This window comes from Rhinoderma darwinii, chromosome 3 (genome assembly GCF_050947455.1).
Source record: "Rhinoderma darwinii isolate aRhiDar2 chromosome 3, aRhiDar2.hap1, whole genome shotgun sequence".
Taxonomy (NCBI): domain Eukaryota; kingdom Metazoa; phylum Chordata; class Amphibia; order Anura; family Rhinodermatidae; genus Rhinoderma; species Rhinoderma darwinii.
In genome coordinates this window covers 406,585,330-406,608,835 of record NC_134689.1, presented here as the reverse complement: position 1 = coordinate 406,608,835, position 23,506 = coordinate 406,585,330, and the positions used below count along the sequence as shown (strand labels likewise).

The 23,506-nt window shown below is 57.1% G+C and overlaps 1 protein-coding gene across 1 annotated transcript; it reads left to right on the top strand.

The window, feature by feature from the left end:
- Window positions 1-6: 6 nt before the first annotated feature.
- On the top strand, window positions 7-23,480 carry TRAPPC14 (trafficking protein particle complex subunit 14). The gene is made up of 11 exons (XM_075859201.1): window positions 7-393; window positions 7,768-7,863; window positions 8,909-9,038; window positions 10,838-10,924; window positions 11,011-11,131; window positions 11,568-11,715; window positions 13,502-13,584; window positions 13,667-13,836; window positions 16,557-16,711; window positions 17,348-17,544; window positions 18,855-23,480. Exons 1-11 carry the CDS (start codon window positions 22-24, stop codon window positions 19,006-19,008), a joined length of 1,713 nt encoding a protein of 570 aa, XP_075715316.1. The 5' UTR covers window positions 7-21; the 3' UTR covers window positions 19,009-23,480.
- Window positions 23,481-23,506: the final 26 nt, after the last annotated feature.

The window sequence follows — 23,506 nt, the reverse complement described above, 5'->3', positions numbered from 1 at the left end:
GAGTCGCAGTGCGATTACTCGATGATCTTCCCGGCATGTCCCGTGTTACCGGCCGACCTCCCGGGCCGGTACCGCTCCCTCCCCCGCCGCAATCACCTGCACCTGGGCGAAACGCTGCGTTTCTTGCTTGTACTGCGGCTTCGGAGTGCTGGGGAGGTCGGCCAGGATAGGGCGGGGTCGGAGGCCTGCTGCCGCGGGGACAGTTCTCAGTCGAGCCCGGGGTCTGAGAACTGCTCCTGGGCCCCGCTGGCAGCTTCTCTCTCCGCCCTGGCCAGTGTGTGTCCGGGGGAAGAAGAGCTGGAAGAGGAGGAGGAGAGCGGAGACAGCTGCGGATCCTACCGGGGGTGCAGAGCCATCCTCAGCCAGCAGCAGCCGACCGGCACCGGCCCGGGGGTAAGAAGAAGCGTCACCCTGATTGTCACCTGTCATTCTGCCCGTCACATCACCTATCCCCCCCCGTCACATCACCTATCCCCCCCCCCCGTCACATCACCTATCCCCCCCCCCGTCACATCACCTATCCCCCCCCCCCGTCACATCACCTATCCCCCCCCCCCCCCCCCCGTCACATCACCTATCCCCCCCGTCACATCACCTATCCCACCCCCCTTGTCACATCACCTATCCCCCCCCCCCTGTCACATCACCTATCCCCCCCCCCCCTGTCACATCACCTATCCCCCCCCCCGTCACATCACCTATCCCCCCCCGTCACATCACCTATCCCCCCCCCTGTCACATCACCTATCCCCCCCCCTGTCACATCACCTATCCCCCCCCCCCCGTCACATCACCTATCCCCCCCCCCGTCACATCACCTATCCCCCCCCCCGTCACATCACCTATCCCCCCCCCGTCACATCACCTATCCCCCCCCCCCCGTCACATCACCTATCCCCCCCCCCCCGTCACATCACCTATCCCCCCCGTCACATCACCTATCCCCCCCGTCACATCACCTATCCCCCCCGTCACATCACCTATCCCCCCCGTCACATCACCTATCCCCCCCGTCACATCACCTATCCCCCCGTCACATCACCTATCCCCCCTGTCACATCACCTATCCCCCCTGTCACATCACCTATCCCCCCCCGTCACATCGCCTATCCCCCCCCCGTCACATCGCCTATCCCCCCCCCGTCACATCGCCTATCCCCCCCCGTCACATCGCCTATCCCCCCCCCGTCACATCGCCTATCCCCCCCCCGTCACATCGCCTATCCCCCCCCCGTCACATCGCCTATCCCCCCCCCCGTCACATCGCCTATCCCCCCCCGTCACGTCGCCAATCCCCCCCCTCGTCACGTCGCCAATCCCCCCCCTCGTCACGTCGCCAATCCCCCCCCTCGTCACGTGGCCAATCCCCCCTCGTCACGTGGCCAATCCCCCCCCCCCTCGTCACGTGGCCAAATCCCCCCCCCATGTCACGTCGCCAATCCCCCCCGTCACATCGCCTATCCCCCCCCCGTCACATCGCCTATTCCCCCCCCCGTCACATCGCCTATTCCCCCCCCCCCCGTCACATCGCCTATTCCCCCCCCCCCCGTCACATCGCCTATCCCCCCCCCGTCACATCGCCTATCCCCCCCCCGTCACATCGCCTATCCCCCCCCCGTCACATCGCCTATCCCCCCCGTCACATCGCCTGTCCCCCCCCCGTCACATCGCCTATCCCCCCCCGTCACATCGCCTATCCCCCCCCGTCACATCGCCTATCCCCCCCCCCGTCACATCGCCTATCCCCCCCCGTCACATCGCCTATCCCCCCCCCGTCACATCGCCTATCCCCCCCCCGTCACATCGCCTATCCCCCCCCGTCACATCGCCTATCCCCCCCGTCACATCGCCTATCCCCCCCGTCACATCGCCTATCCCCCCCCGTCACATCGCCTATCCCCCCCCGTCACATCGCCTATCCCCCCCGTCACATCGCCTATCCCCCCCCCCCCCGTCACATCGCCTATCCCCCCCCCCCGTCACATCGCCTATCCCCCCCCCCCGTCACATCGCCTATCCCCCCCCCCCGTCACATCGCCTATCCCCCCCCCCGTCACATCGCCTATCCCCCCCGTCACATCGCCTATCCCCCCCGTCACCTCGCCTATCCCCCCCGTCACGTCGCCTATCCCCCCGTCACGTCGCCTATCCCCCCCGTCACGTCGCCAATCCCCCCCCCCGTCACGTCGCCAATCCCCCCCCCCCCGTCACGTCGCCAATCCCCCCCTCTCGTCACGTCGCCAATCCCCCCCCCTCGTCACGTCGCCAATCCCCCCCCCTCGTCACGTCGCCAATCCCCCCCCTCGTCACGTGGCCAATCCCCCCCTCGTCACGTGGCCAATCCCCCCTCGTCACGTGGCCAATCCCCCCCCTCGTCACGTGGCCAATCCCCCCCTCGTCACGTGGCCAATCCCCCCCTCGTCACGTGGCCAATCCCCCCTCGTCGCGTGGCCAATCCCCCCTCGTCACGTGGCCAATCCCCCCTCGTCACGTGGCCAATCCCCCTCCTCGTCACGTGGCCAATCCCCCCTCGTCACGTGGCCAATCCCCCCTCGTCACGTGGCCAATCCCCCCTCGTCACGTGGCCAATCCCCCCTCGTCACGTGGCCAATCCCCCCTCGTCACGTGGCCAATCCCCCCTCGTCACGTGGCCAATCCCCCCTCGTCACGTGGCCAATCCCCCCTCGTCACGTGGCCAACCCCCCCTCGTCACGTGGCCAATCCCCCCCCTCGTCACGTGGCCAATCCCCCCCCTCGTCACGTGGCCAATCCCCCCCTCGTCACGTGGCCAATCCCCCCTCGTCACGTGGCCAATCCCCCCTCGTCACGTGGCCAATCCCCCCCTCGTCACGTGGCCAATCCCCCCCTCGTCACGTGGCCAATCCCCCCCTCGTCACGTGGCCAATCCCCCCCTCGTCACGTGGCCAATCCCCCCCTCGTCACGTGGCCAATCCCCCCTCGTCACGTGGCCAATCCCCCCCCTCGTCACGTGGCCAATCCCCCCCCTCGTCACGTGGCCAAACCCCCCTTGTCACGTGGCCAAACCCCCCTCGTCACGTGGCCAATCCCCCCCTCGTCACGTGGCCAATCCCCCCCCCTCGTCACGTGGCCAATCCCCCCCCTCGTCACGTGGCCAATCCCCCCCCCTCGTCACGTGGCCAACCCCCCCCTCGTCACGTGGCCAACCCCCCCTCGTCACGTGGCCAACCCCCCCTCGTCACGTGGCCAATCCCCCCCTCGTCACGTGGCCAATCCCCCCCTCGTCACGTGGCCAATCCCCCCCTCGTCACGTGGCCAATCCCCCCTCGTCACGTGGCCAATCCCCCCCTCGTCACGTGGCCAATCCCCCCCCTCGTCACGTGGCCAATCCCCCCCCCTCGTCACGTGGCCAATCCCCCCCCCTCGTCACGTGGCCAATCCCCCCCCCTCGTCACGTGGCCAATCCCCCCCCCTCGTCACGTGGCCAATCCCCCCCCCCTCGTCGCGTGGCCAATCCCCCCCCCCCTCGTCACGTGGCCAATTCCCCCCCCTCGTCACGTGGCCAATCCCCCCCCTCGTCACGTCGCCAATCCCCCCCTCGTCACGTCGCCAATCCCCCCCCCTCGTCACGTCGCCAATCCCCCCCCCTCGTCACGTCGCCAATCCCCCCCCCTCGTCACGTCGCCAATCCCCCCCCTCGTCACGTCGCCAATCCCCCCCCCTCGTCACGTCGCCAATCCCCCCCCCTCGTCACGTCGCCAATCCCCCCCCTCGTCACGTCGCCAATCCCCCCCCTCGTCACGTCGCCAATCCCCCCCCTCGTCACGTCGCCAATCCCCCCCCTCGTCACGTCGCCAATCCCCCTCGTCACGTCGCCAATCCCCCTCGTCACGTCGCCAATCCCCCTCGTCACGTCGCCAATCCCCCTCGTCACGTCGCCAATCCCCCTCGTCACGTCGCCAATCCCCCTCGTCACGTCGCCAATCCCCCTCGTCACGTCGCCAATCCCCCTCGTCACGTCGCCAATCCCCCTCGTCACGTCGCCAATCCCCCTCGTCACGTCGCCAATCCCCCTCGTCACGTCGCCAATCCCCCTCGTCACGTCGCCAATCCCCCTCGTCACGTCGCCAATCCCCCTCGTCACGTCGCCAATCCCCCTCGTCACGTCGCCAATCCCCCTCGTCACGTCGCCAATCCCCCCCCCCTCGTCACGTCGCCAATCCACCCCCCCTCGTCACGTCGCCAATCCCCCCCCCTCGTCACGTCGCCAATCCCCCCCCCCCCTCGTCACGTCGCCAATCCCCCCCCCCTCGTCACGTCGCCAATCCCCCCCTCTCGTCACGTCGCCAATCCCCCCCTCTCGTCACGTCGCCAATCCCCCCCCCCCTCGTCACGTCGCCAATCCCCCCCCCCTCGTCACGTCGCCAATCCCCCCCCCCTCGTCACGTCGCCAATCCCCCCCCCCTCGTCACGTCGCCAATCCCCCCCCCCTCGTCACGTCGCCAATCCCCCCCCTCGTCACGTCGCCAATCCCCCCCCTCGTCACGTCGCCAATCCCCCCCCTCGTCACGTCGCCAATCCCCCCCCTCGTCACGTCGCCAATCCCCCCCCTCGTCACGTCGCCAATCCCCCCCCTCGTCACGTCGCCAATCCCCCCCCTCGTCACGTCGCCAATCCCCCCCCCCTCGTCACGTCGCCAATCCCCCCCCCCTCTCGTCACGTCGCCAATTCCCCCCCCCTCGTCACGTCGCCAATCCCCCCCCTCGTCACGTCGCCAATCCCCCCCCTCGTCACGTCGCCAATCCCCCCCCTCGTCACGTCGCCAATCCCCCCCCTCGTCACGTCGCCAATCCCCCCCCTCGTCACGTCGCCAATCCCCCCCCTCGTCACGTCGCCAATCCCCCCCTCGTCACGTCGCCAATCCCCCCCCTCGTCACGTCGCCAATCCCCCCCCTCGTCACGTCGCCAATCCCCCCCCTCGTCACGTCGCCAATCCCCCCCCTCGTCACGTCGCCAATCCCCCCCCTCGTCACGTCGCCAATCCCCCCCCTCGTCACGTCGCCAATCCCCCCCCTCGTCACGTCGCCAATCCCCCCCCTCGTCACGTCGCCAATCCCCCCCCTCGTCACGTCGCCAATCCCCCCCCTCGTCACGTCGCCAATCCCCCCCCTCGTCACGTCGCCAATCCCCCCCCTCGTCACGTCGCCAATCCCCCCCCTCGTCACGTCGCCAATCCCCCCCCTCGTCACGTCGCCAATCCCCCCCCTCGTCACGTCGCCAATCCCCCCCCCCTCGTCACGTCGCCAATCCCCCCCCCCTCGTCACGTCGCCAATCTCCCCCCCCCCGTCACGTCGCCAATCCCCCCCCTCGTAACGTCGCCAATGCCCCCCCCCCCTCGTCACGTCGCCAATCCCCCCCCCTCGTCACGTCGCCAATCCCCCCCCCTCGTCACGTCGCCAATCCCCCCCCCCCTCGTCACGTCGCCAATCCCCCCCCCCCTCGTCACGTCGCCAATCCCCCCCCCCTCGTCACGTCGCCAATCCCCCCCCCTCGTCACGTCGCCAATCCCCCCCCCTCGTCACGTCGCCAATCCCCCCCCCCTCGTCACGTCGCCAATCCCCCCCCCCTCGTCACGTCGCCAATCCCCCCCCCCTCGTCACGTCGCCAATCCCCCCCCTCGTCACGTCGCCAATCCCCCCCCTCGTCACGTCGCCAATCCCCCCCCTCGTCACGTCGCCAATCCCCCCCCCCTCGTCACGTCGCCAATCCCCCCCCCCTCGTCACGTCGCCAATCCCCCCCCCCTCGTCACGTCGCCAATCCCCCCCCTCGTCACGTCGCCAATCCCCCCCCTCGTCACGTCGCCAATCCCCCCCCTCGTCACGTCGCCAATCCCCCCCCTCGTCACGTCGCCAATCCCCCCCCTCGTCACGTCGCCAATCCCCCCCCTCGTCACGTCGCCAATCCCCCCCCTCGTCACGTCGCCAATCCCCCCCCCTCGTCACGTCGCCAATCCCCCCCCCCCTCGTCACGTCGCCAATCCCCCCCCCCTCGTCACGTCGCCAATCCCCCCCCCCCCCTCGTCACGTCGCCAATCTCCCCCCCCGTCACGTCGCCAATCCCCCCCCCGTCACGTCGCCAATCCCCCCCCCCCCCGTCACGTCGCCAATCCCCCCCCCCCCGTCACGTCGCCAATCCCCCCCCCCTCGTCACGTCGCCAATCCCCCCCCCCTCGTCACGTCGCCAATCCCCCCCCCCTCGTCACGTCGCCAATCCCCCCCCCCCTCGTCACGTCGCCAATCCCCCCCCCCTCGTCACGTCGCCAATCCCCCCCCCCCCTCGTCACGTCGCCAATCCCCCCCCCCTCGTCACGTCGCCAATCCCCCCCCTCGTCACGTCGCCAATCCCCCCCCCCTCGTCACGTCGCCAATCCCCCCCCCTCGTCACGTCGCCAATCCCCCCCCCCCTCGTCACGTCGCCAATCCCCCCCCCCTCGTCACGTCGCCAATCCCCCCCCCCCTCGTCACGTCGCCAATCCCCCCCCCCTCGTCACGTCGCCAATCCCCCCCCCTCGTCACGTCGCCAATCCCCCCCCCCTCGTCACGTCGCCAATCCCCCCCCCTCGTCACGTCGCCAATCCCCCCCCCCCTCGTCACGTCGCCAATCCCCCCCCCCTCGTCACGTCGCCAATCCCCCCCCCCCTCGTCACGTCGCCAATCCCCCCCCCCTCGTCACGTCGCCAATCCCCCCCCCTCGTCACGTCGCCAATCCCCCCCCTCGTCACGTCGCCAATCCCCCCCCTCGTCACGTCGCCAATCCCCCCCCTCGTCACGTCGCCAATCCCCCCCCTCGTCACGTCGCCAATCCCCCCCCTCGTCACGTCGCCAATCCCCCCCCTCGTCACGTCGCCAATCCCCCCCCTCGTCACGTCGCCAATCCCCCCCCTCGTCACGTCGCCAATCCCCCCCCTCGTCACGTCGCCTATCTCCCCCCTCGTCACGTCGCCTATCACCCCCCTCGTCACGTCGCCTATCCCCCCCCTCGTCACGTCGCCTATCCCCCCCCTCGTCACGTCGCCTATCCCCCCCCTCGTCACGTCGCCTATCCCCCCCCTCGTCACGTCGCCTATCCCCCCCCTCGTCACGTCGCCTATCCCCCCCTCGTCACGTCGCCTATCCCCCCCTCGTCACGTCGCCTATCCCCCCCTCGTCACGTCGCCTATCCCCCCCTCGTCACGTCGCCTATCCCCCCCTCGTCACGTCGCCTATCCCCCCCTCGTCACGTCGCCTATCCCCCCCTCGTCACGTCGCCTATCCCCCCCTCGTCACGTCGCCTATCCCCCCCCTCGTCACGTCGCCTATCCCCCCCCTCGTCACGTCGCCTATCCCCCCCCTCGTCACGTCGCCTATCCCCCCCTCGTCACGTCGCCTATCCCCCCCCTCGTCACGTCGCCTATCCCCCCCCTCGTCACGTCGCCTATCCCCCCCCTCGTCACGTCGCCTATCCCCCCCCTCGTCACGTCGCCTATCCCCCCCCTCGTCACGTCGCCTATCCCCCCCCTCGTCACGTCGCCTATCCCCCCCCTCGTCACGTCGCCCCTCCCCTTTACGATCACCTGCCACACTATCTGTAACCCACCCTGTCACCCGCCCCATCACTCGTCACCCCCTCACCCTGTCTCAGCCTATCACCTCTCCCTTCACCCATCACTCTGCCGTCCCCCCCATCTATATGTCATCACCGCTCTATCTTCCGGTTTCTCCTCCTCTTACTTTCCTGTTTCTTGCAGACGCCGGTCACTGACCCCGTAGTGTCTTGTGATGAGGTCATCTTTCCCCTGTCCGTGTCTCTGGATCGTCTGCCGCCCACTACAGTCAAAGCTAAGGTGAGAGTCCGATGACGGGGGGGAGGTCCGATGACGGGGGGAGGGGTCGATGATGGGAAGGTCTGATGACGGAGGGGAGGTCTAATGGGGGGTGCAGATGACGGTCATGCTTCTCCTCTACAGCTAGAGATATACCGGTGTCGGGAGGCTGGGTGACCGTATGGCTTTCTGTTCTGCCCAGTGATGTCGACACAGGAGAATATTTGTAGTATTCCTATTCCACAGAGCGCCGGTCCCGGTCCGGTGGGAGCTGTAGTGACGGTCATATTGGTTGTCATCTTAGTTTACACTAAACCCCTTGTTCAGATAAAAGCTGATTTGCATTGTCCATTGAAGTCTGAAATTCACCTGCTGTCCTAAAGGCAAAGGCTGCTATAGTGTTCCCCCCATGCTATACACTACAGCTCTGCTCTGATAGCGCATGCCTATGATTAGCGACGCCAGATGCATCGTCTATTGTCTGAGGTATTTTAAAATCCACCTCCTGTCTCATCAGAGGCTCAGGCTGCTGCGCTGTCCCTCCCCATGCTTTACACTGCAGCTCTTCCTGTAATAAATGGAGTTTAATATACAAAACTTCGCTCTATCTACACTGATGTAATCGTGGGGGAGGGGGATAAATGCAGCAGAGCTTGTATGTATGCTAACCCCCGGTCTTCTGAGCTCCTTTGACTCTCCTCTCCGGGCTGCTAGCGATTACCTACGCTGATACATTGTAACCGACTCGCAGCTGTGTGAGCAGGACAGGCAGGTTTTATCAGCCTCTGAATGTAAAAAAAAGTCAATGTTTCCTTTCACTGACAGCAAGCAGTGATATTACATTAGCTGGTAAGGACCCCCTCAGTCAGCGGCCCTACAGTCCTCATAGAAAATACTCCCCCTGCTGGATCAAACAGTAGATTGGCCGAACTCAGGGCTAATGTGGACTTACTTTCTGCTTGCTGTCATTGAACAGTGCGTGTTCCTGTAATATCTCTGTCTGTTGGTTCAGTGGACAGATGAGCCGTGTGTTCTGCGTCTCTGATCAGTTCCTCCCGTCCCTCAGATAGTCGTCACAGTCTGGAAGAGGGACTCTGAACAGTCCCGGGCCAAGACCCTCGGATATCGCTCCCTGCTGCTCAATTCTACCCCAGGTCAAATCTTCAAGGAGGAGCAGGCGACCTTCAAGGCTCAAGGTGACTTATTGGGGTTCTGCTGGTAAACGTCAGAGCTGGGGGGGGGCTTTCTACCATGTCTTCTATAAGGGCGGGGGAGGGTGCGGGCAGCAGCGGGCGCACAATGTTTTTCAAATGTTCTGATATGAAGACAGGAGATCCAGTGATAAGAGGGTGTCAGTCACTAAAGGGTGCTGCTTCAGAACCTCATCTTACCCCAGCCGCTGCAGAACCTCATGTCACACACCACAGCCGCTGCAGAACCTCATGTCACACACCACAGCCGCTGAAGAACCTCATCTTACCCCAGCCGCTGCAGAACCTCATGTCACACACCACAGCCGCTGCAGAACCACATGTCACACACCACAGCCGCTGAAGAACCTCATCTTACCCCAGCCGCTGCAGAACCTCATGTAACACGTACCAGCCGCTGCAGAACCTCATGTCACACACCCCAGCCGCTGAAGAACCTCATCTTACCCCAGCCGCTGCAGAACCTCATGTCACACACCACAGCCGCTGAAGAACCTCATCTTACCCCAGCCGCTGCAGAACCTCATGTAACACGTACCAGCCACTGCAGAACCTCATGTTACACACCCCAGTCGCTGCAGAACCTCATGTTACACCCCCCAGTCGCTGCAGAACCTCATGTTACACACCCGAGCTGCTGCAGAACCTCATGTTACACACCCGAGCTGCTGCAGAACCTCATGTTACACACCCCAGCACCTGCAGAACCTCATGTTACACACCCCAGTCGCTGCAGAACCTCATGTTACACACCCCAGTCGCTGCAGAACCTCATGTTACACACCCCAGCCGCTGCAGAACCTCATGATATACATCCCAGCCGCTGCAGAACCTCATGTTACACGCCCCAGCCGCTGCAGAACCTCATCTTACCCCAGCCGCTGCAGAACCTCATGTTACACACCCCAGTCGCTGCAGAACCTCATGTTACACACCCCAGCCGCTGCAGAACCTCATGTTACACACCCCAGCTGCTGCAGAACCTCATCTTACCCCAGCCGCTGCAGAACCTCATCTTACCCCAGCCGCTGCAGAACCTCATCTTACCCCAGCCGCTGCAGAACCTCATCTTACCCCAGCCGCTGCAGAACCTCATCTTACCCCAGCCGCTGCAGAACCTCATGTTACACACCAGCTGCTGCAGAACCTCATGTTACACACCCCAGCCGCTACAGAACCTCATGTTACACCCCCCAGTTGCTGCAGAACCTCATGTTACACCCCCCAGTTGCTGCAGAACCTCATGTTACACCCCCCAGCCGCTGCAGAACCTCATGTTACACCCCCCAGTCGCTGCAGAACCTCATGTTACACACCCGAGCTGCTGCAGAACCTCATTGAGAAGGGAGAGATTCATGTTAGTTCCCCTTCCTCTGTAAAGTGAGGTTCTGCAGCAGCTGAGGCACATGCTATAAATGACGTAGACAGAGAGGTCACCTGGTAGTTCTGTCCCCCGCAGCATTATATGAGCACATGACTCCTCGGTGACGTCTTATAATGTACAGTATGGGGGAGGGGGGATATTATACCGCTCACTGTTATAGTAATCTGAGGACAACCCCCGCCCCAGCTGATCACGCGGCCCCAGCAGCACACAGATGATCAGTGTGTGGGCCGGTGATGTCTCAGGTAACTCTTCCTGGCACGCTGGTTCTTATCTCTCACTTCTGCGCTCTCTTTACTTCCTCTTCCATGTCTGCTCTACCCCCCCCCCTTTCTAGTTTTCTGTTGTAACAATAGCGCCCCCTACCTGCCGCCTGACTGACCTCTCTCCTCTCCCGCAGTGAGTACCCTCCTCACCGTGCTCCCACCTCCCACCCTCAGGTGCCGTCAGATCAACGTGTCCGGCAAACACCTCACAGCTCTGAAAGGTGAGACCATGGAGATGAAGGGGGGCAGTGAAGGGGCTCATCTTCACATCCGCCCTCACCCCGTTTTCTCCCCTCCCGCTTCTCAGTGCTGAACACCTCCTCTCAGGATGAACTCTGTATTCGGGATGTGCGGATACTCCCCAACTTCAATGCCAGTTACCTGCCGGTCATGCCCGACGGATCCGTGCTCCTTGTGGACAATGTCTGGTAAGAGGACGAGGTGACGCCATGGTCCCCCCCCCTCCCCCTCCATGTCTCCAGCAAACAGCTCCTGAAGCTTCATTGAGAAATTTGGAGGGGTTTGTGTGTGGCCTATAGGACATCTGAGGCAATAGACAGGGGGCACCTCTTCGACCCGCTATAGCAGAGCCCCTCTTGCTCTGGGCACCATTGGCACAGATACTTAACCATGTATTTCACCCTATAATCCCTGGGCACCTGATCAGCTCAACCATAGCTAATAAGACCATACACGCAAACTTCTGCACTCCAGCTCTTGTGAAACTACAATTCCCAGCATGCCCTGGGAGCTTTTGGCTGGAATAATAAAGCATTTGGCTGTCAGGGCATGCTGGGAGTTGTAGTTTCACAACAGGTATCTGACCCTCACACCTATATCATGTGTCGTCTTCTCTCCGCACAGTCACCAGTCGGGAGATGTCAGCATAGCCTCCTTCCTGCGCCTGCACAACTGCTCTTCGCAATTACCCAGCATGCTCTGCTCCCTGGAGGAGCACAATTTCCTATTCCAGCTGCAGACTGGAGAGCGCCCCCCTGAGGATGCCAAAGAGGTGAGCAATTCTGTGCCAAGCATGAACTTTTTTTCAACATTTTATACATGACATCTTCCTTTCCTCACCATTTTCAAGATCTCTGCTTGCTGACAGTGAATGGCAAAATGCTTGTTTACATCCAGCGGCCGAAAACCTGCACAGATTTGATTCTTCTCTCAGCTGCACTTAGAGGATTGTCCAGCCTGGATACAACTGTAACAAACCTGCTATGTAATAGGTCAGGATGGGTTTGCTGCCTCTGATTGTAAACAAGAATGTTCTTATTCACTGACAGCAAGCAGCTCTCTTAGAAATGATAAGGAATTGGTGTAACGCTGACAGAAATAATGGACTGGAGTATTGCAGCGTATTCTATCAGGAGATCAAATATACAAAGACCCCAGAGGGACTAAAAAAAAACAAAAAAAATATCCAAAAAGTTGAATAAATTCTATAGAAAAAAAAAAAAAAACCTTTTTCTTTCTAAGGCTTCGTTCACATCTACGTCAGACCGAAACCAATGGATACGGTGCTTATGGTTTCCGTTTTAGAGTTGTGCAGGGGTTCCGTCGTTTTGACGGAATAGCGCAGTCGACTACGGTATTGATTCCGTCAAAACGGCGGAACCCTTAAACAACCGGGACAGACGGAAACCATAGGCACCGTATCCATCGCCATTGAAATCAATGGTGATGCAAACTGAAACCTGCGGTCTCCGTTGGTTTCGGTCAGGGCTCCGTTCCCTGACGTAGATGTGAGCGAAGCCTTAGAAAAGAATATGGCGACACAAAAACATCACATTTTTATTTTACTGAGGATCTGTCCCCCCTCCTGACGTGTCCCCCCCCCTCCTGACGTGTCTGTTTTAGTAAATACTTGTATTACTCGTGAATTAACAATTCTGGAACATCTTAAAACTCTACATTGTGCCGTTCCTCTGTTATTCCTCCTAGAAATATATGAATAAAATGACTACTGGGTGTTGCCAGTTGGGGGTGTCTTTGTCATCACTGATTGGACAGTGTCAGAATGTGTAGAGTGAGACTGTAGGGACACGCCCCCAACTGGCAAGACCTAGCTGTCAATTTATTCATACATTTGCTAGGAGGGATAACAGAGGAACGGCACAATGTAGTGTTTTAAGAAAATACGTTACGGAATTATTTCATGGGAAATTAAAGTATTTACTAAAACAGACCTGTCAGGAGAGGCGACCAATCCTCTTACGGGGTTAAACAACAGAAAGATCCGATCAGGGTATTTACATGCGGCTTTCATTGCAGGTTTTTCACCCACTGAAGTTTTTTAGGATAAACCACCACAGATCAAACATAGTGGGGGTCTCCGAAAAAAAACATTGTGTGACGCTCGTATATAGATAGCATCTGAACAAGCAAAGCTGCAATGTAAAGCATGGGGGAAGAGACAGCGCGACGGCCTCTGATAAGGCAGAAGGTGGATTTTTAGACTATCATAGGCAGCGCAGCCAAGCTGGAGTCACTAATCATAGCTGTGTACAAATAGAGCAGAGCTGCAGTGTACAGCATGAGTAGGGACAGAGCAGCAGCCTGTGATGAGACAGGAGGGCTATTTTGAGACATGGCTAATAGGCAACGCAGCTCAACTGGAGTTACTGAGCATAGTGATGATTGAAAGGAGCAGAGCTGCACTGTAAAGTATGGGGAAGGTTTAAACCAGCCTAAAAATAAATAGCAGATAAGCCTCACCCAGTGGTACGGGCTTCAGGGGAGACACTTTTTCACGTGTCTTCCAGTCTCTCACCTTTGTTTCCTCTGTTCCTCAGGGTCTGGAGGTTCCTTTAATTGCTATAATTCACTGGTCCACCCCAAAGCTGCCATTTACGTCTGGAATATTCACCCATTACAAGTACGTCAGTCCTGACCCCCGGTGGTCTATAGGGGCATGTGCAGTATCTGCTCCGGGTCCTCATTGCTTCCTTGTCTTCCAGGCTCCCAAGTATTCGTCTGGAGAGGCCACGGTTCGTGATGTCGGCGCGCTGTGACTCTCCGGTGCAGGCGCATACTCCGTTTCGTGTTACCTACACTCTGCTGAATGATCTGCAGGACTTCCTGGCTGTCCGACTGGTGTGGACCCCGGATACCAACATGGCAGCGGGCGGTGAGTGTTATGTGGAGAGTATAGAGCGCGGGCGGTGAGTGTTATGTGGAGAGTATAGAGCGCGGGTGGTGAGTGTTGTGTGGAGAGTATAGAGCGCGGGCGGTGAGTGTTGTGTGGAGAGTATAGAGCGCGGGCGGTGAGTGTTGTGTGGAGAGTATAGAGCGCGGGCGGTGAGTGTTGTGTGGAGAGTATAGAGCGCGGGTGGTGAGTGTTGTGTGGAGAGTATAGAGCGCGGGCGGTGAGTGTTATGTGGAGGGTATAGAGCGCGGGCGGTGAGTGTTGTGTGGAGAGTATAGAGCGCGGGTGGTGAGTGTTGTGTGGAGAGTATAGAGCGCGGGCGGTGAGTGTTATGTGGAGGGTATAGAGCGCGGGCGGTGAGTGTTATGTGGAGAGTATAGAGCGCGGGCGGCGAGTGTTATGTGGAGAGTATAGAGCGCGGGCGGCGAGTGTTGTGTGGAGAGTATAGAGCGCGGGCGGTGAGTGTTGTGTGGAGAGTATAGAGCGCGGGTGGTGAGTGTTGTGTGGAGAGTGTAGAGCGCGGGCGGTGAGTGTTGTGTGGAGAGTATAGAGCGCGGGTGGTGAGTGTTGTGTGGAGAGTATAGAGCGCGGGTGGTGAGTGTTGTGTGGAGAGTGTAGAGCGCGGGCGGTGAGTGTTGTGTGGAGAGTATAGAGCGCGGGCGGTGAGTGTTGTGTGGAGAGTATAGAGCGCGGGTGGTGAGTGTTATGTGGAGAGTATAGAGCGCGGGTGGTGAGTGTTATGTGGAGAGTATAGAGCGCGGGCGGTGAGTGTTGTGTGGAGAGTATAGAGCGCGGGCGGTGAGTGTTGTGTGGAGAGTATAGAGCGCGGGTGGTGAGTGTTATGTGGAGGGTATAGAGCGCGGGCGGTGAGTGTTGTGTGGAGAGTATAGAGCGCGGGCGGTGAGTGTTGTGTAGAGAGTATAGAGCGCGGGCGGTGAGTGTTGTGTGGAGAGTATAGAGCGCGGGCGGTGAGTGTTGTGTGGAGAGTATAGAGCGCGGGCGGTGAGTGTTGTGTGGAGAGTATAGAGCGCGGGCGGTGAGTGTTGTGTGGAGAGTATAGAGCGCGGGTGGTGAGTGTTATGTGGAGGGTATAGAGCGCGGGCGGTGAGTGTTGTGTGGAGAGTATAGAGCGCGGGCGGTGAGTGTTGTGTGGAGAGTATAGAGCGCGGGCGGTGAGTGTTGTGTGGAGAGTATAGAGCGCGGGTGGAGAGTATAGAGCGCGGGCGGTGAGTGTTGTGTGGAGAGTATAGAGCGCGGGCGGTGAGTGTTGTGTGGAGAGTATAGAGCGCGGGCGGTGAGTGTTGTGTGGAGAGTATAGAGCGCGGGTGGTGAGTGTTATGTGGAGAGTATAGAGCGCGGGTGGTGAGTGTTATGTGGAGAGTAGAGCGCGGGTGGTGAGTGTTATGTGGAGAGTATAGAGCGTGGGTGGTGAGTGTTGTGTGGAGAGTATAGAGCGCGGGTGGTGAGTGTTATGTGGAGAGTATAGAGCGTGGGTGGTGAGTGTTGTGTGGAGAGTATAGAGCGCGGGTGGTGAGTGTTGTGTGGAGAGTATAGAGCGCGGGCGGCGAGTGTTGTGTGGAGAGTATAGAGCGCGGGCGGCGAGTGTTGTGTGGAGAGTATAGAGCGCGGGCGGCGAGTGTTATGTGGAGAGTATAGAGCGCGGGTGGTGAGTGTTGTGTGGAGAGTATAGAGCGCGGGCGGTGAGTGTTGTGTGGAGAGTATAGAGCGCGGGTGGTGAGTGTTATGTGGAGAGTATAGGGCGCGGGCGGCGAGTGTTGTGTGGAGAGTATAGAGCGCGGGCGGTGAGTGTTGTGTGGAGAGTATAGAGCGCGGGTGGTGAGTGTTGTGTGGAGAGTATAGAGCGCGGGCGGCGAGTGTTGTGTGGAGAGTATAGGGCGCGGGCGGCGAGTGTTGTGTGGAGAGTATAGAGCGCGGGCGGTGAGTGTTGTGTGGAGAGTATAGGGCGCGGGCGGTGAGTGTTGTGTGGAGAGTATAGAGCGCGGGCGGTGAGTGTTATGTGGAGAGTATAGAGCGCGGGTGGTGAGTGTTATGTGGAGAGTATAGAGCGCGGGCGGTGAGTGTTATGTGGAGAGTATAGAGCGCGGGTGGTGAGTGTTGTGTGGAGAGTATAGAGCGCGGGCGGTGAGTGTTATGTGGAGAGTATAGAGCGCGGGTGGTGAGTGTTATGTGGAGAGTATAGAGCGCGGGCGGCGAGTGTTGTGTGGAGAGTATAGAGCGCGGGCGGTGAGTGTTATGTGGAGAGTATAGAGCGCGGGTGGTGAGTGTTATGTGGAGAGTATAGAGCGCGGGCGGTGAGTGTTATGTGGAGAGTATAGAGCGCGGGCGGTGAGTGTTATGTGGAGAGTATAGAGCGCGGGCGGTGAGTGTTGTGTGGAGAGTATAGAGCGTGGGTGGTGAGTGTTGTGTGGAGAGTATAGAGCGCGGGCGGTGAGTGTTATGTGGAGAGTATAGAGCGCGGGTGGTGAGTGTTATGTGGAGAGTATAGAGCGCGGGCGGTGAGTGTTGTGTGGAGAGTATAGAGCGCGGGTGGTGAGTGTTATGTGGAGAGTATAGAGCGCGGGCGGTGAGCGTTGTGCGGAGAGTATAGAGCGCGGGTGGTGAGTGTTATGTGGAGAGTATAGAGCGCGGGTGGCACTGGGGGAAGGGCGCATCATGTAACGGAAACCGTTCTCTCCTCACAGGTAGATGTCTGTCTGAAGAGGAGCGGCGTGTTACACAAGCGGCGCAGGAGGCGGTCGTGTGTTACACCCCTATTAATAGTCTGGGGTTCTGTCGGAAAGGAAGCTCAGTGACCATCGGAGTCACATTCATGGCTCTCAAAGCCGGTCTGTTCGAGGTGAGATGTGGGTACAGCAGATTATGTGTGATATCACTCTTCTGAGCCCCAAGAATACTTATATTTGGGGTACAGGATAATGATACGCTGACACTTGGGGTACAGGATAAAGATATACTGACACTTGGGGTACAGGACAATGACACTTGGGGTGCAGGATAATGATACACTGACACTTGGGGTGCAGGATAATGATACACTGACACTTGGGGTGCAGGATAATGATACACTGACACTTGGGGTGCAGGATAATGATACACTGACACTTGGGGTGCAGGATAATGATACACTGACACTTGGGGTGCAGGATAATGATACACTGACACTTGGGGTGCAGGATAATGATACACTGACACTGGGGGTGCAGGATAATGATACACTGACACTGGGGGTGCAGGATAATGATACACTGACACTGGGGGTGCAGGATAATTATACACTGACACTTGGGGTGCAGGATAATGACACTGGGGGTGCAGGATAATGACACTGGGGGTACAGGATAATGACACTGGGGGTGCAGGATAATGACACTGGGGGTGCAGGATAATGACACTGGGGTACAGGATAATGACACTGGGGTACAGGACAATGATCCCCCGCTGGCACCTCTAACACCCCACTGTCGCCCCACAGCTCAGTCAGCACATGAAGCTGAAGCTGCAGTTCACGGCCAGTGTGTCTCAGGCTCCTCCGGACGCTCGTCCCGTCTCACGAAGGAGCAGTCCCAGCAGCCCCGCCCTGAGGGACCTAGAGAGACAGCAGCAAGGGGGCGCTCTAGGGAGGTCGCAGTCCTTCTCTCACCAGCAGCCTCCTCGTGGGCAGCTCATCAGGTACGGGAGCTCCTCCGGGTAGATTGTGTGTCTTCACAGACTGTGGATCGGCAGTAGATAGAGATGTTCACACCGCGGTATAACGTTACCACCTGGCCGTGTAGGCGCCATCCCCCATCAGGCAGGAGGAGGAGACCTGTGTCTTCCCTGCAGCAGATCTACCACAAACCTGCCACGGTGGGGAACTTGTGCGCCTGTCATTTCTTTTTCCATCACTTTTCAATTTTTCCGGTGGATAAAACTCCACGAGGGCTCGTCATCTCCTGGTTTTTTTTGAGTTGTAGTTTTCATTTGTACCGTTTTGCGGCACTTTTACCAATTGTTACTTTTTGTTTTTCTTTGAAATCAATTTCTAAAGTGAATGAGAAGGATTTTTTTTTTTTTTTTTGCAACTTTTTGTATATTTTTCGGTGTCAATTTAAACGCACCTAAAAACATATTAAAAAAAAAATGCGAATTTTACCTGCGGATGTTCCGTGCATTTATCTGCAAATTTTTCTGCACCAAATGACGCGATTTATGCGTGTAACGTTATACCGGCAGGACATGGCGGTCCCTGTGATCGCGGCGCAGGTGCACCAATGGGCTGGCAGAGAGAGCCCCAAAACCAGTTGGGAGCCGCGGTCGCTAATGATCACAGCATCTAAGGAGTTAAACATGACTTCATTGAAAAAAATTCCATTGGGGAAAAAAAACTAAAAAAAAAAAAAAAAGACTTAAAATAAAATTAATAAAAGCAAAAAAAAAATTCTGAAAAAATAAATAAATCCCCGGTATGATTCGTTAACATTCGTCATATTCAGAATCCGCCATGTTGTTTTGTTTCATCGCAATATAAATAATATGCAAATTTATATGTCCATCAAAATACCGCTCGATCAGGATAAAAAAAGAAAAATACTTTCTGCTCCAAAATGATCCTGATCATAATTAATATTCAAACCTGTGTTATGACGATGTAACTCTGAGATGGGGGGGGGGGGGCGCTGTTGCATTGTTGTCTATGGTAGATCTTTAATCCCGGCAGTGTTTAAAAGCGGTACTGCAAGTGACAGATGCGGTTGTAAGTCACAGTAGAATTATAAGAAAACCGCAGACACTTCTTTTCAGCAGTGTGACGCTTTCTGTACTCAGGGTGGGTTCTTTTACTCAATTGTGCAAGTTGCCGATCCACAGGTGCATCCCCTTTAAATGACGTTTCCATCAGGTATATTTTTATACAGCTATGCATCTCACTGATTGGGTGGAGGGAGACGGAGATAAATGGTAACAGCGTTTGTGTCCTTATTTTTTGTGTCCTTCCTCCGTAGGACCGGAAGTGTGATGGAGCGGCGTGCTATCACCCCTCCCGTGGGATCCCCCTTGGGTCGACCGCTCTACTTGCCCCCTGAGCGGGCTGCCTTGTCCCTGGATAAAATTGCAAAGCGTCAGTGCAAAGTCCTGGTGGTGAATCCGGTCCAGTGACCCCCCCCACAATCCCCAACGTTGTCAAGGAGAAGACTCTCCTCCCCCTCACCTGAATGTGGACGGGGGAAGTCTGGGATGGAAGAGGAATGTGTGGACGAGCCGCCCGCGCTGGACGGGAGGTTCAGCCAAAATCCTGGATAGGGGGATTAAAGGGCCAACATAAGCTTGGCTCATCAAGGAACGGGGCCAAATAGTCTCTGCTGGACGGGGGTTTGAACCTATAGAGATTGGGCTCTATGGTGATGGGGCCAAATGCAGCCTATGCGGGCAGGCGAACTGGCCACAACACAGCCGAGGGGAGGGATTTGGAGCCAAACAGTCTGTGGGTGGGGAATCGGGAGAAAGCCCGGCCCATGTGGATGAGGAATCGGGAGAAAGCCCTGCCCATGTGGGTGAGGAATCGGGAGAAAGCCCTGCCCATGTGGGTGGGGAATTTGGAGAAAGCCCTGCCCATGTGGGTGGAGTTAGGACCCAAAAATGTGGGCGGGATGGTATTGATGGGGAATGCCCCTCGGTGTGAGGGCAGGCTGTGCTGTACCCCGCTATTGTGCGCCATCTCTTCTGGGCGTTCAGGATCTTTTTATGTTTACATTCTTTGTCTTTTATAATTTATACATTTCAGACATGAGACTTTTGCACTCGCCCGGGGGTCACCCACTGTTTGTACATGACCCCAATGATGGGAGTTCTGGTCGCAGCTCCCAAGTATAAGCGAGGTCACACTGTCAGTATATACACTGGAACCCAATGCCTGTCAGGGCAGGACATAAAGGGGGGACCCCAATATACAGCATCCGTCTGCAGCCAATCATGCTCCCAGCACCATGGGCTACTCCATAGTAAGATGTAGGAGTGCAGTTACTTATGGCAGACGCTCCTCTTTTTTTTATAAATACTGGTCAGGTTTTATTTTAATAGAAAACAAAAAGTGAATTATGTGTTTTTAAAATGAATGTAAAGAGGCTCTGTCCCCAGATTCTCTAACCCCCTGTCTCCTATTACATGTGATCGGCGCTGCAATGTAGAGAACTTGGCCAAAAATGATCGTTTTAAAAAAACCACGTTCCTGTTCTCTACATTGCAGCGCCGATCACATGTAATAGGAGATAGGGGGTTAGAGAATCTGGGGACAGAGCCTCTTTTAAAGGTACAGGCGCCGGCTGAGGGAGTCGGGATGCCTCGTGTATAGAATCAAATGCCAACATTTATTTGTACTTTGCCAAAATGCAGACAAGTTGAATATGTTGTAAGATTGTGGACGCCCTGGGATGTGCAAGGTGGAGTGTGCAGGAAGTGCTATGTGTAGCTTCGGAGAGTGCTGCTCCACCTGCTGGTAGCTGTATTGCACTCCTGCTGCTCCACCTGCTGGTAGCTGTATTGCACTCCTGCTGCTCCACCTGCTGGTAGCTGTATTGCACTCCTGCTGCTCCACCTGCTGGTAGCTGTATTGCACTCCTGCTGCTCCACCTGCTGGTAGCTGTATTGCACTCCTGCTGCTCCACCTGCTGATTGCTGTGCTGTACTGCACCTCTGCTACTCCGTCTGATGTTCTGTGCTGTACTGCACCTCTACTGCTACACCTGCTGGTTGATGTGCTGTACTGCACCTCTACTGCTACACCTGCTGGTTGATGTGCTGTACTGCACCTCTACTGCTACACCTGCTGGTTGGTGTGCCGTACTGCACCTCTACTGCTACACCTGCTGATTGATGTGCAGGAGGAACAGAAGAGGTGCAGTACACTGCACCTCTTCTGTTCCACCTGCTGGTTGATGGGCTGTACTGCACCTCTACTGCTACGCCTGCTGGTTGATGTGCTGTACTGCACCTCTACTGCTACGCCTGCTGGTTGAAGTGCTGTACTGCACCTCTACTGCTATGCCTGCTGGTTGATGGGCTGTACTGCACCTCTACTGCTACGCCTGCTGGTTGATGGGCTGTACTGCACCTCTACTGCTAAGCCTGCTGGTTGATGGGCTGTACTGCACCTCTACTGCTACACCTGCTGGTTGATGGGCTGTACTGCACCTCTACTGCTACACCTGCTGGTTGATGGGCTGTACTGCACCTCTACTGCTAAGCCTGCTGGTTGATGGGCTGTACTGTACCTCTACTGCTAAGCCTGCTGGTTGATGGGCTGTACTGCACCTCTACTGCTACACCTGCTGGTTGATGTGCTGTACTGCACCTCTACTGCTACGCCTGCTGGTTGATCTGCTGTGCTGCACCTCTACAGCTACACCTGCTGGTTGATGGGCTGCACTGCACCTCTACTGCTATGCCTGCTGGTTGATCTGCTGTACTGCACCTCTACTGCTACGCCTGCTGGTTGATCTGCTGTACTGCACCTCAGTTGAGCACCATTTTAATAGTATTGATTTGAAACTATACATCATGTGACCCCGTTGGGTCCGGGAAGCTGGCTTAGCATATCCGGTTCATAGATATTGGAGGAATACATTATACAGGCATCAGTATTTATAGAGAAATTCCACCTAAAACTGAAAATTTGACTCGGGGTCAAGTAAAAGCCACGTGCAAAATAGTCTAGAAGTGGGGACCCCAAAATACTGTTCTGAAAATGGGACAGGAGCTAGAATGTGCCGATTTGGAAGTATTAACCGCCGTGCTTGCTGTGAATTCACAGGATACCTGGTATAGGCAGATATTTTATTTCTATTTATGAGACTATGGTTCTTCAGTGCCAGGTCCATACATTTATCTGAGGGTGATTCTAGCCACAGCCTCCAGATCAGAGCTTTGAGCAAGTCTTGTAGGTGGAGGTTCCCTTTAAATCATCCCATGTCCAATGATGTCATCATGAAAGGGGCGGGGTTTAATAGCTGGATCATAGTTGCTGCCATTGGCTTGATTTTATGTGCAGTAATGACTTTCCAAGTAATGGGATTGATGTGGCAGCCATAAGTGGCCACTAGTTGGTGCTGTGCTAAGTACTCTAAAAGACACGCCAATTCTGTGTAGATAAGCTTTTATTTAAGGGGATCTCCACCTACATGGACGACTAATATGTAGAAATGAATGTTGATGGTAAATTAGAATCTGGTACATAAACCGCAGTTGTATCAGGATTGTAAGCCTTCATGGTGGTCGCTGATCTCCGCTTAAAGGGACACGTCATAAGATGTTGTCTGTGGGGTAGTTAGTGAGCGGGGACTCCACTCATCATTGAGACGGGGTACTTCTGAAGTAGGACCATGTGGGAAATTCTGCCAAAGAATACAGCTCCTCTGTTCTGAGAACTGGAGGGGGAGGGGTGCGGCTCATAGATCTCCACTACTGGTCTATTCTGACAGTCGGAGACCTCCTTAATTATAGCTGTTGTGCTGACGTGGATCTTACATGAACTTCCTCCAATGCTATTGGTTCATATGTGAGAATAATACCAGTATTTAAAACTGTAGGTGGATCGCTGCTCCCTCTGCTGGATACTACAGGTAGTGGGCTTGGTGCTCCCTACACTGGACACTGTAAGAGGTGTTACCTCTGTCGGCTACAGTAGGTGGAGGGATCACTGCTGCCTCCGCTGGATAATATGGTGATGGAGGGATCACTGCTCCCTCTGCTGGACAGTGTGAGAGAAGCGATCACTGCTCCCACTGCCAGAAGGATTACTGCTCCCTACATTGCATTCTGCAGCTAGAGGGATTGCTGCTCCCTACACCGGATACTGCAGGTTGAGAATGGACCAAAAAGTAATAGAAACAAATATATAGGACTTTAATATGATGTGACATTGTGGGTTACAGGTCAGGGCCACTGGAATAAACAGTAAAGGGGTACACCAGCTTTACATGAAGCTTCCAGCCATCTACAACCTTCCTAACCAGCCTGGTATTCCCACTTCTGAGATCGGAGGAGTCTCCTCTTCTTCTTCCTGGCTCATCCTGACAACTATAAGTCACGTGAGAGCAAGGTTGTCAGAACACAGCCCCGCCCCCTGTTACTGCCTTGTAATACATGACAACCTATGCAGCAATGTCTACATGACACTTCTGGACATAGGGGGGAGTAACAGGTCAGAAATGGGGTCCCAGGTTCATGTGGGTTGAAGATTAATTTCCGGCTTTTGGGTAGGGTTCCCCTTTTAGAGCCCTGGCACATGCCTTGTGTTATAACTTCTGTGGACTGTAATGCATCTGGCGATTTCTATGTTCTCCTCTTGTCTGTCAGAGCTGGGGGGAGGGGTCATCGCACACAACCGCACGTGTTACATTATTTACTCGCCAATATGTGAGGGTGATCCGTCCCCTCCAAATCTGCACTTATCACCCCCCCAAGAAATTCCTGCCAATACTTGAGCGCTATCTGTGACCCCCCCCCCCCTTACCGACTACACACTGGAAGTCTTTATTTCACACTGTATTTTTGTCGCCTCGCGGCCGCACTTTATGTTTTACGTGTTTTTATAATTTATTTTGAACAAAATACAGAACTCCATTCAAAGGTGACGCGTCCGCTGTGTTATTTATTCACG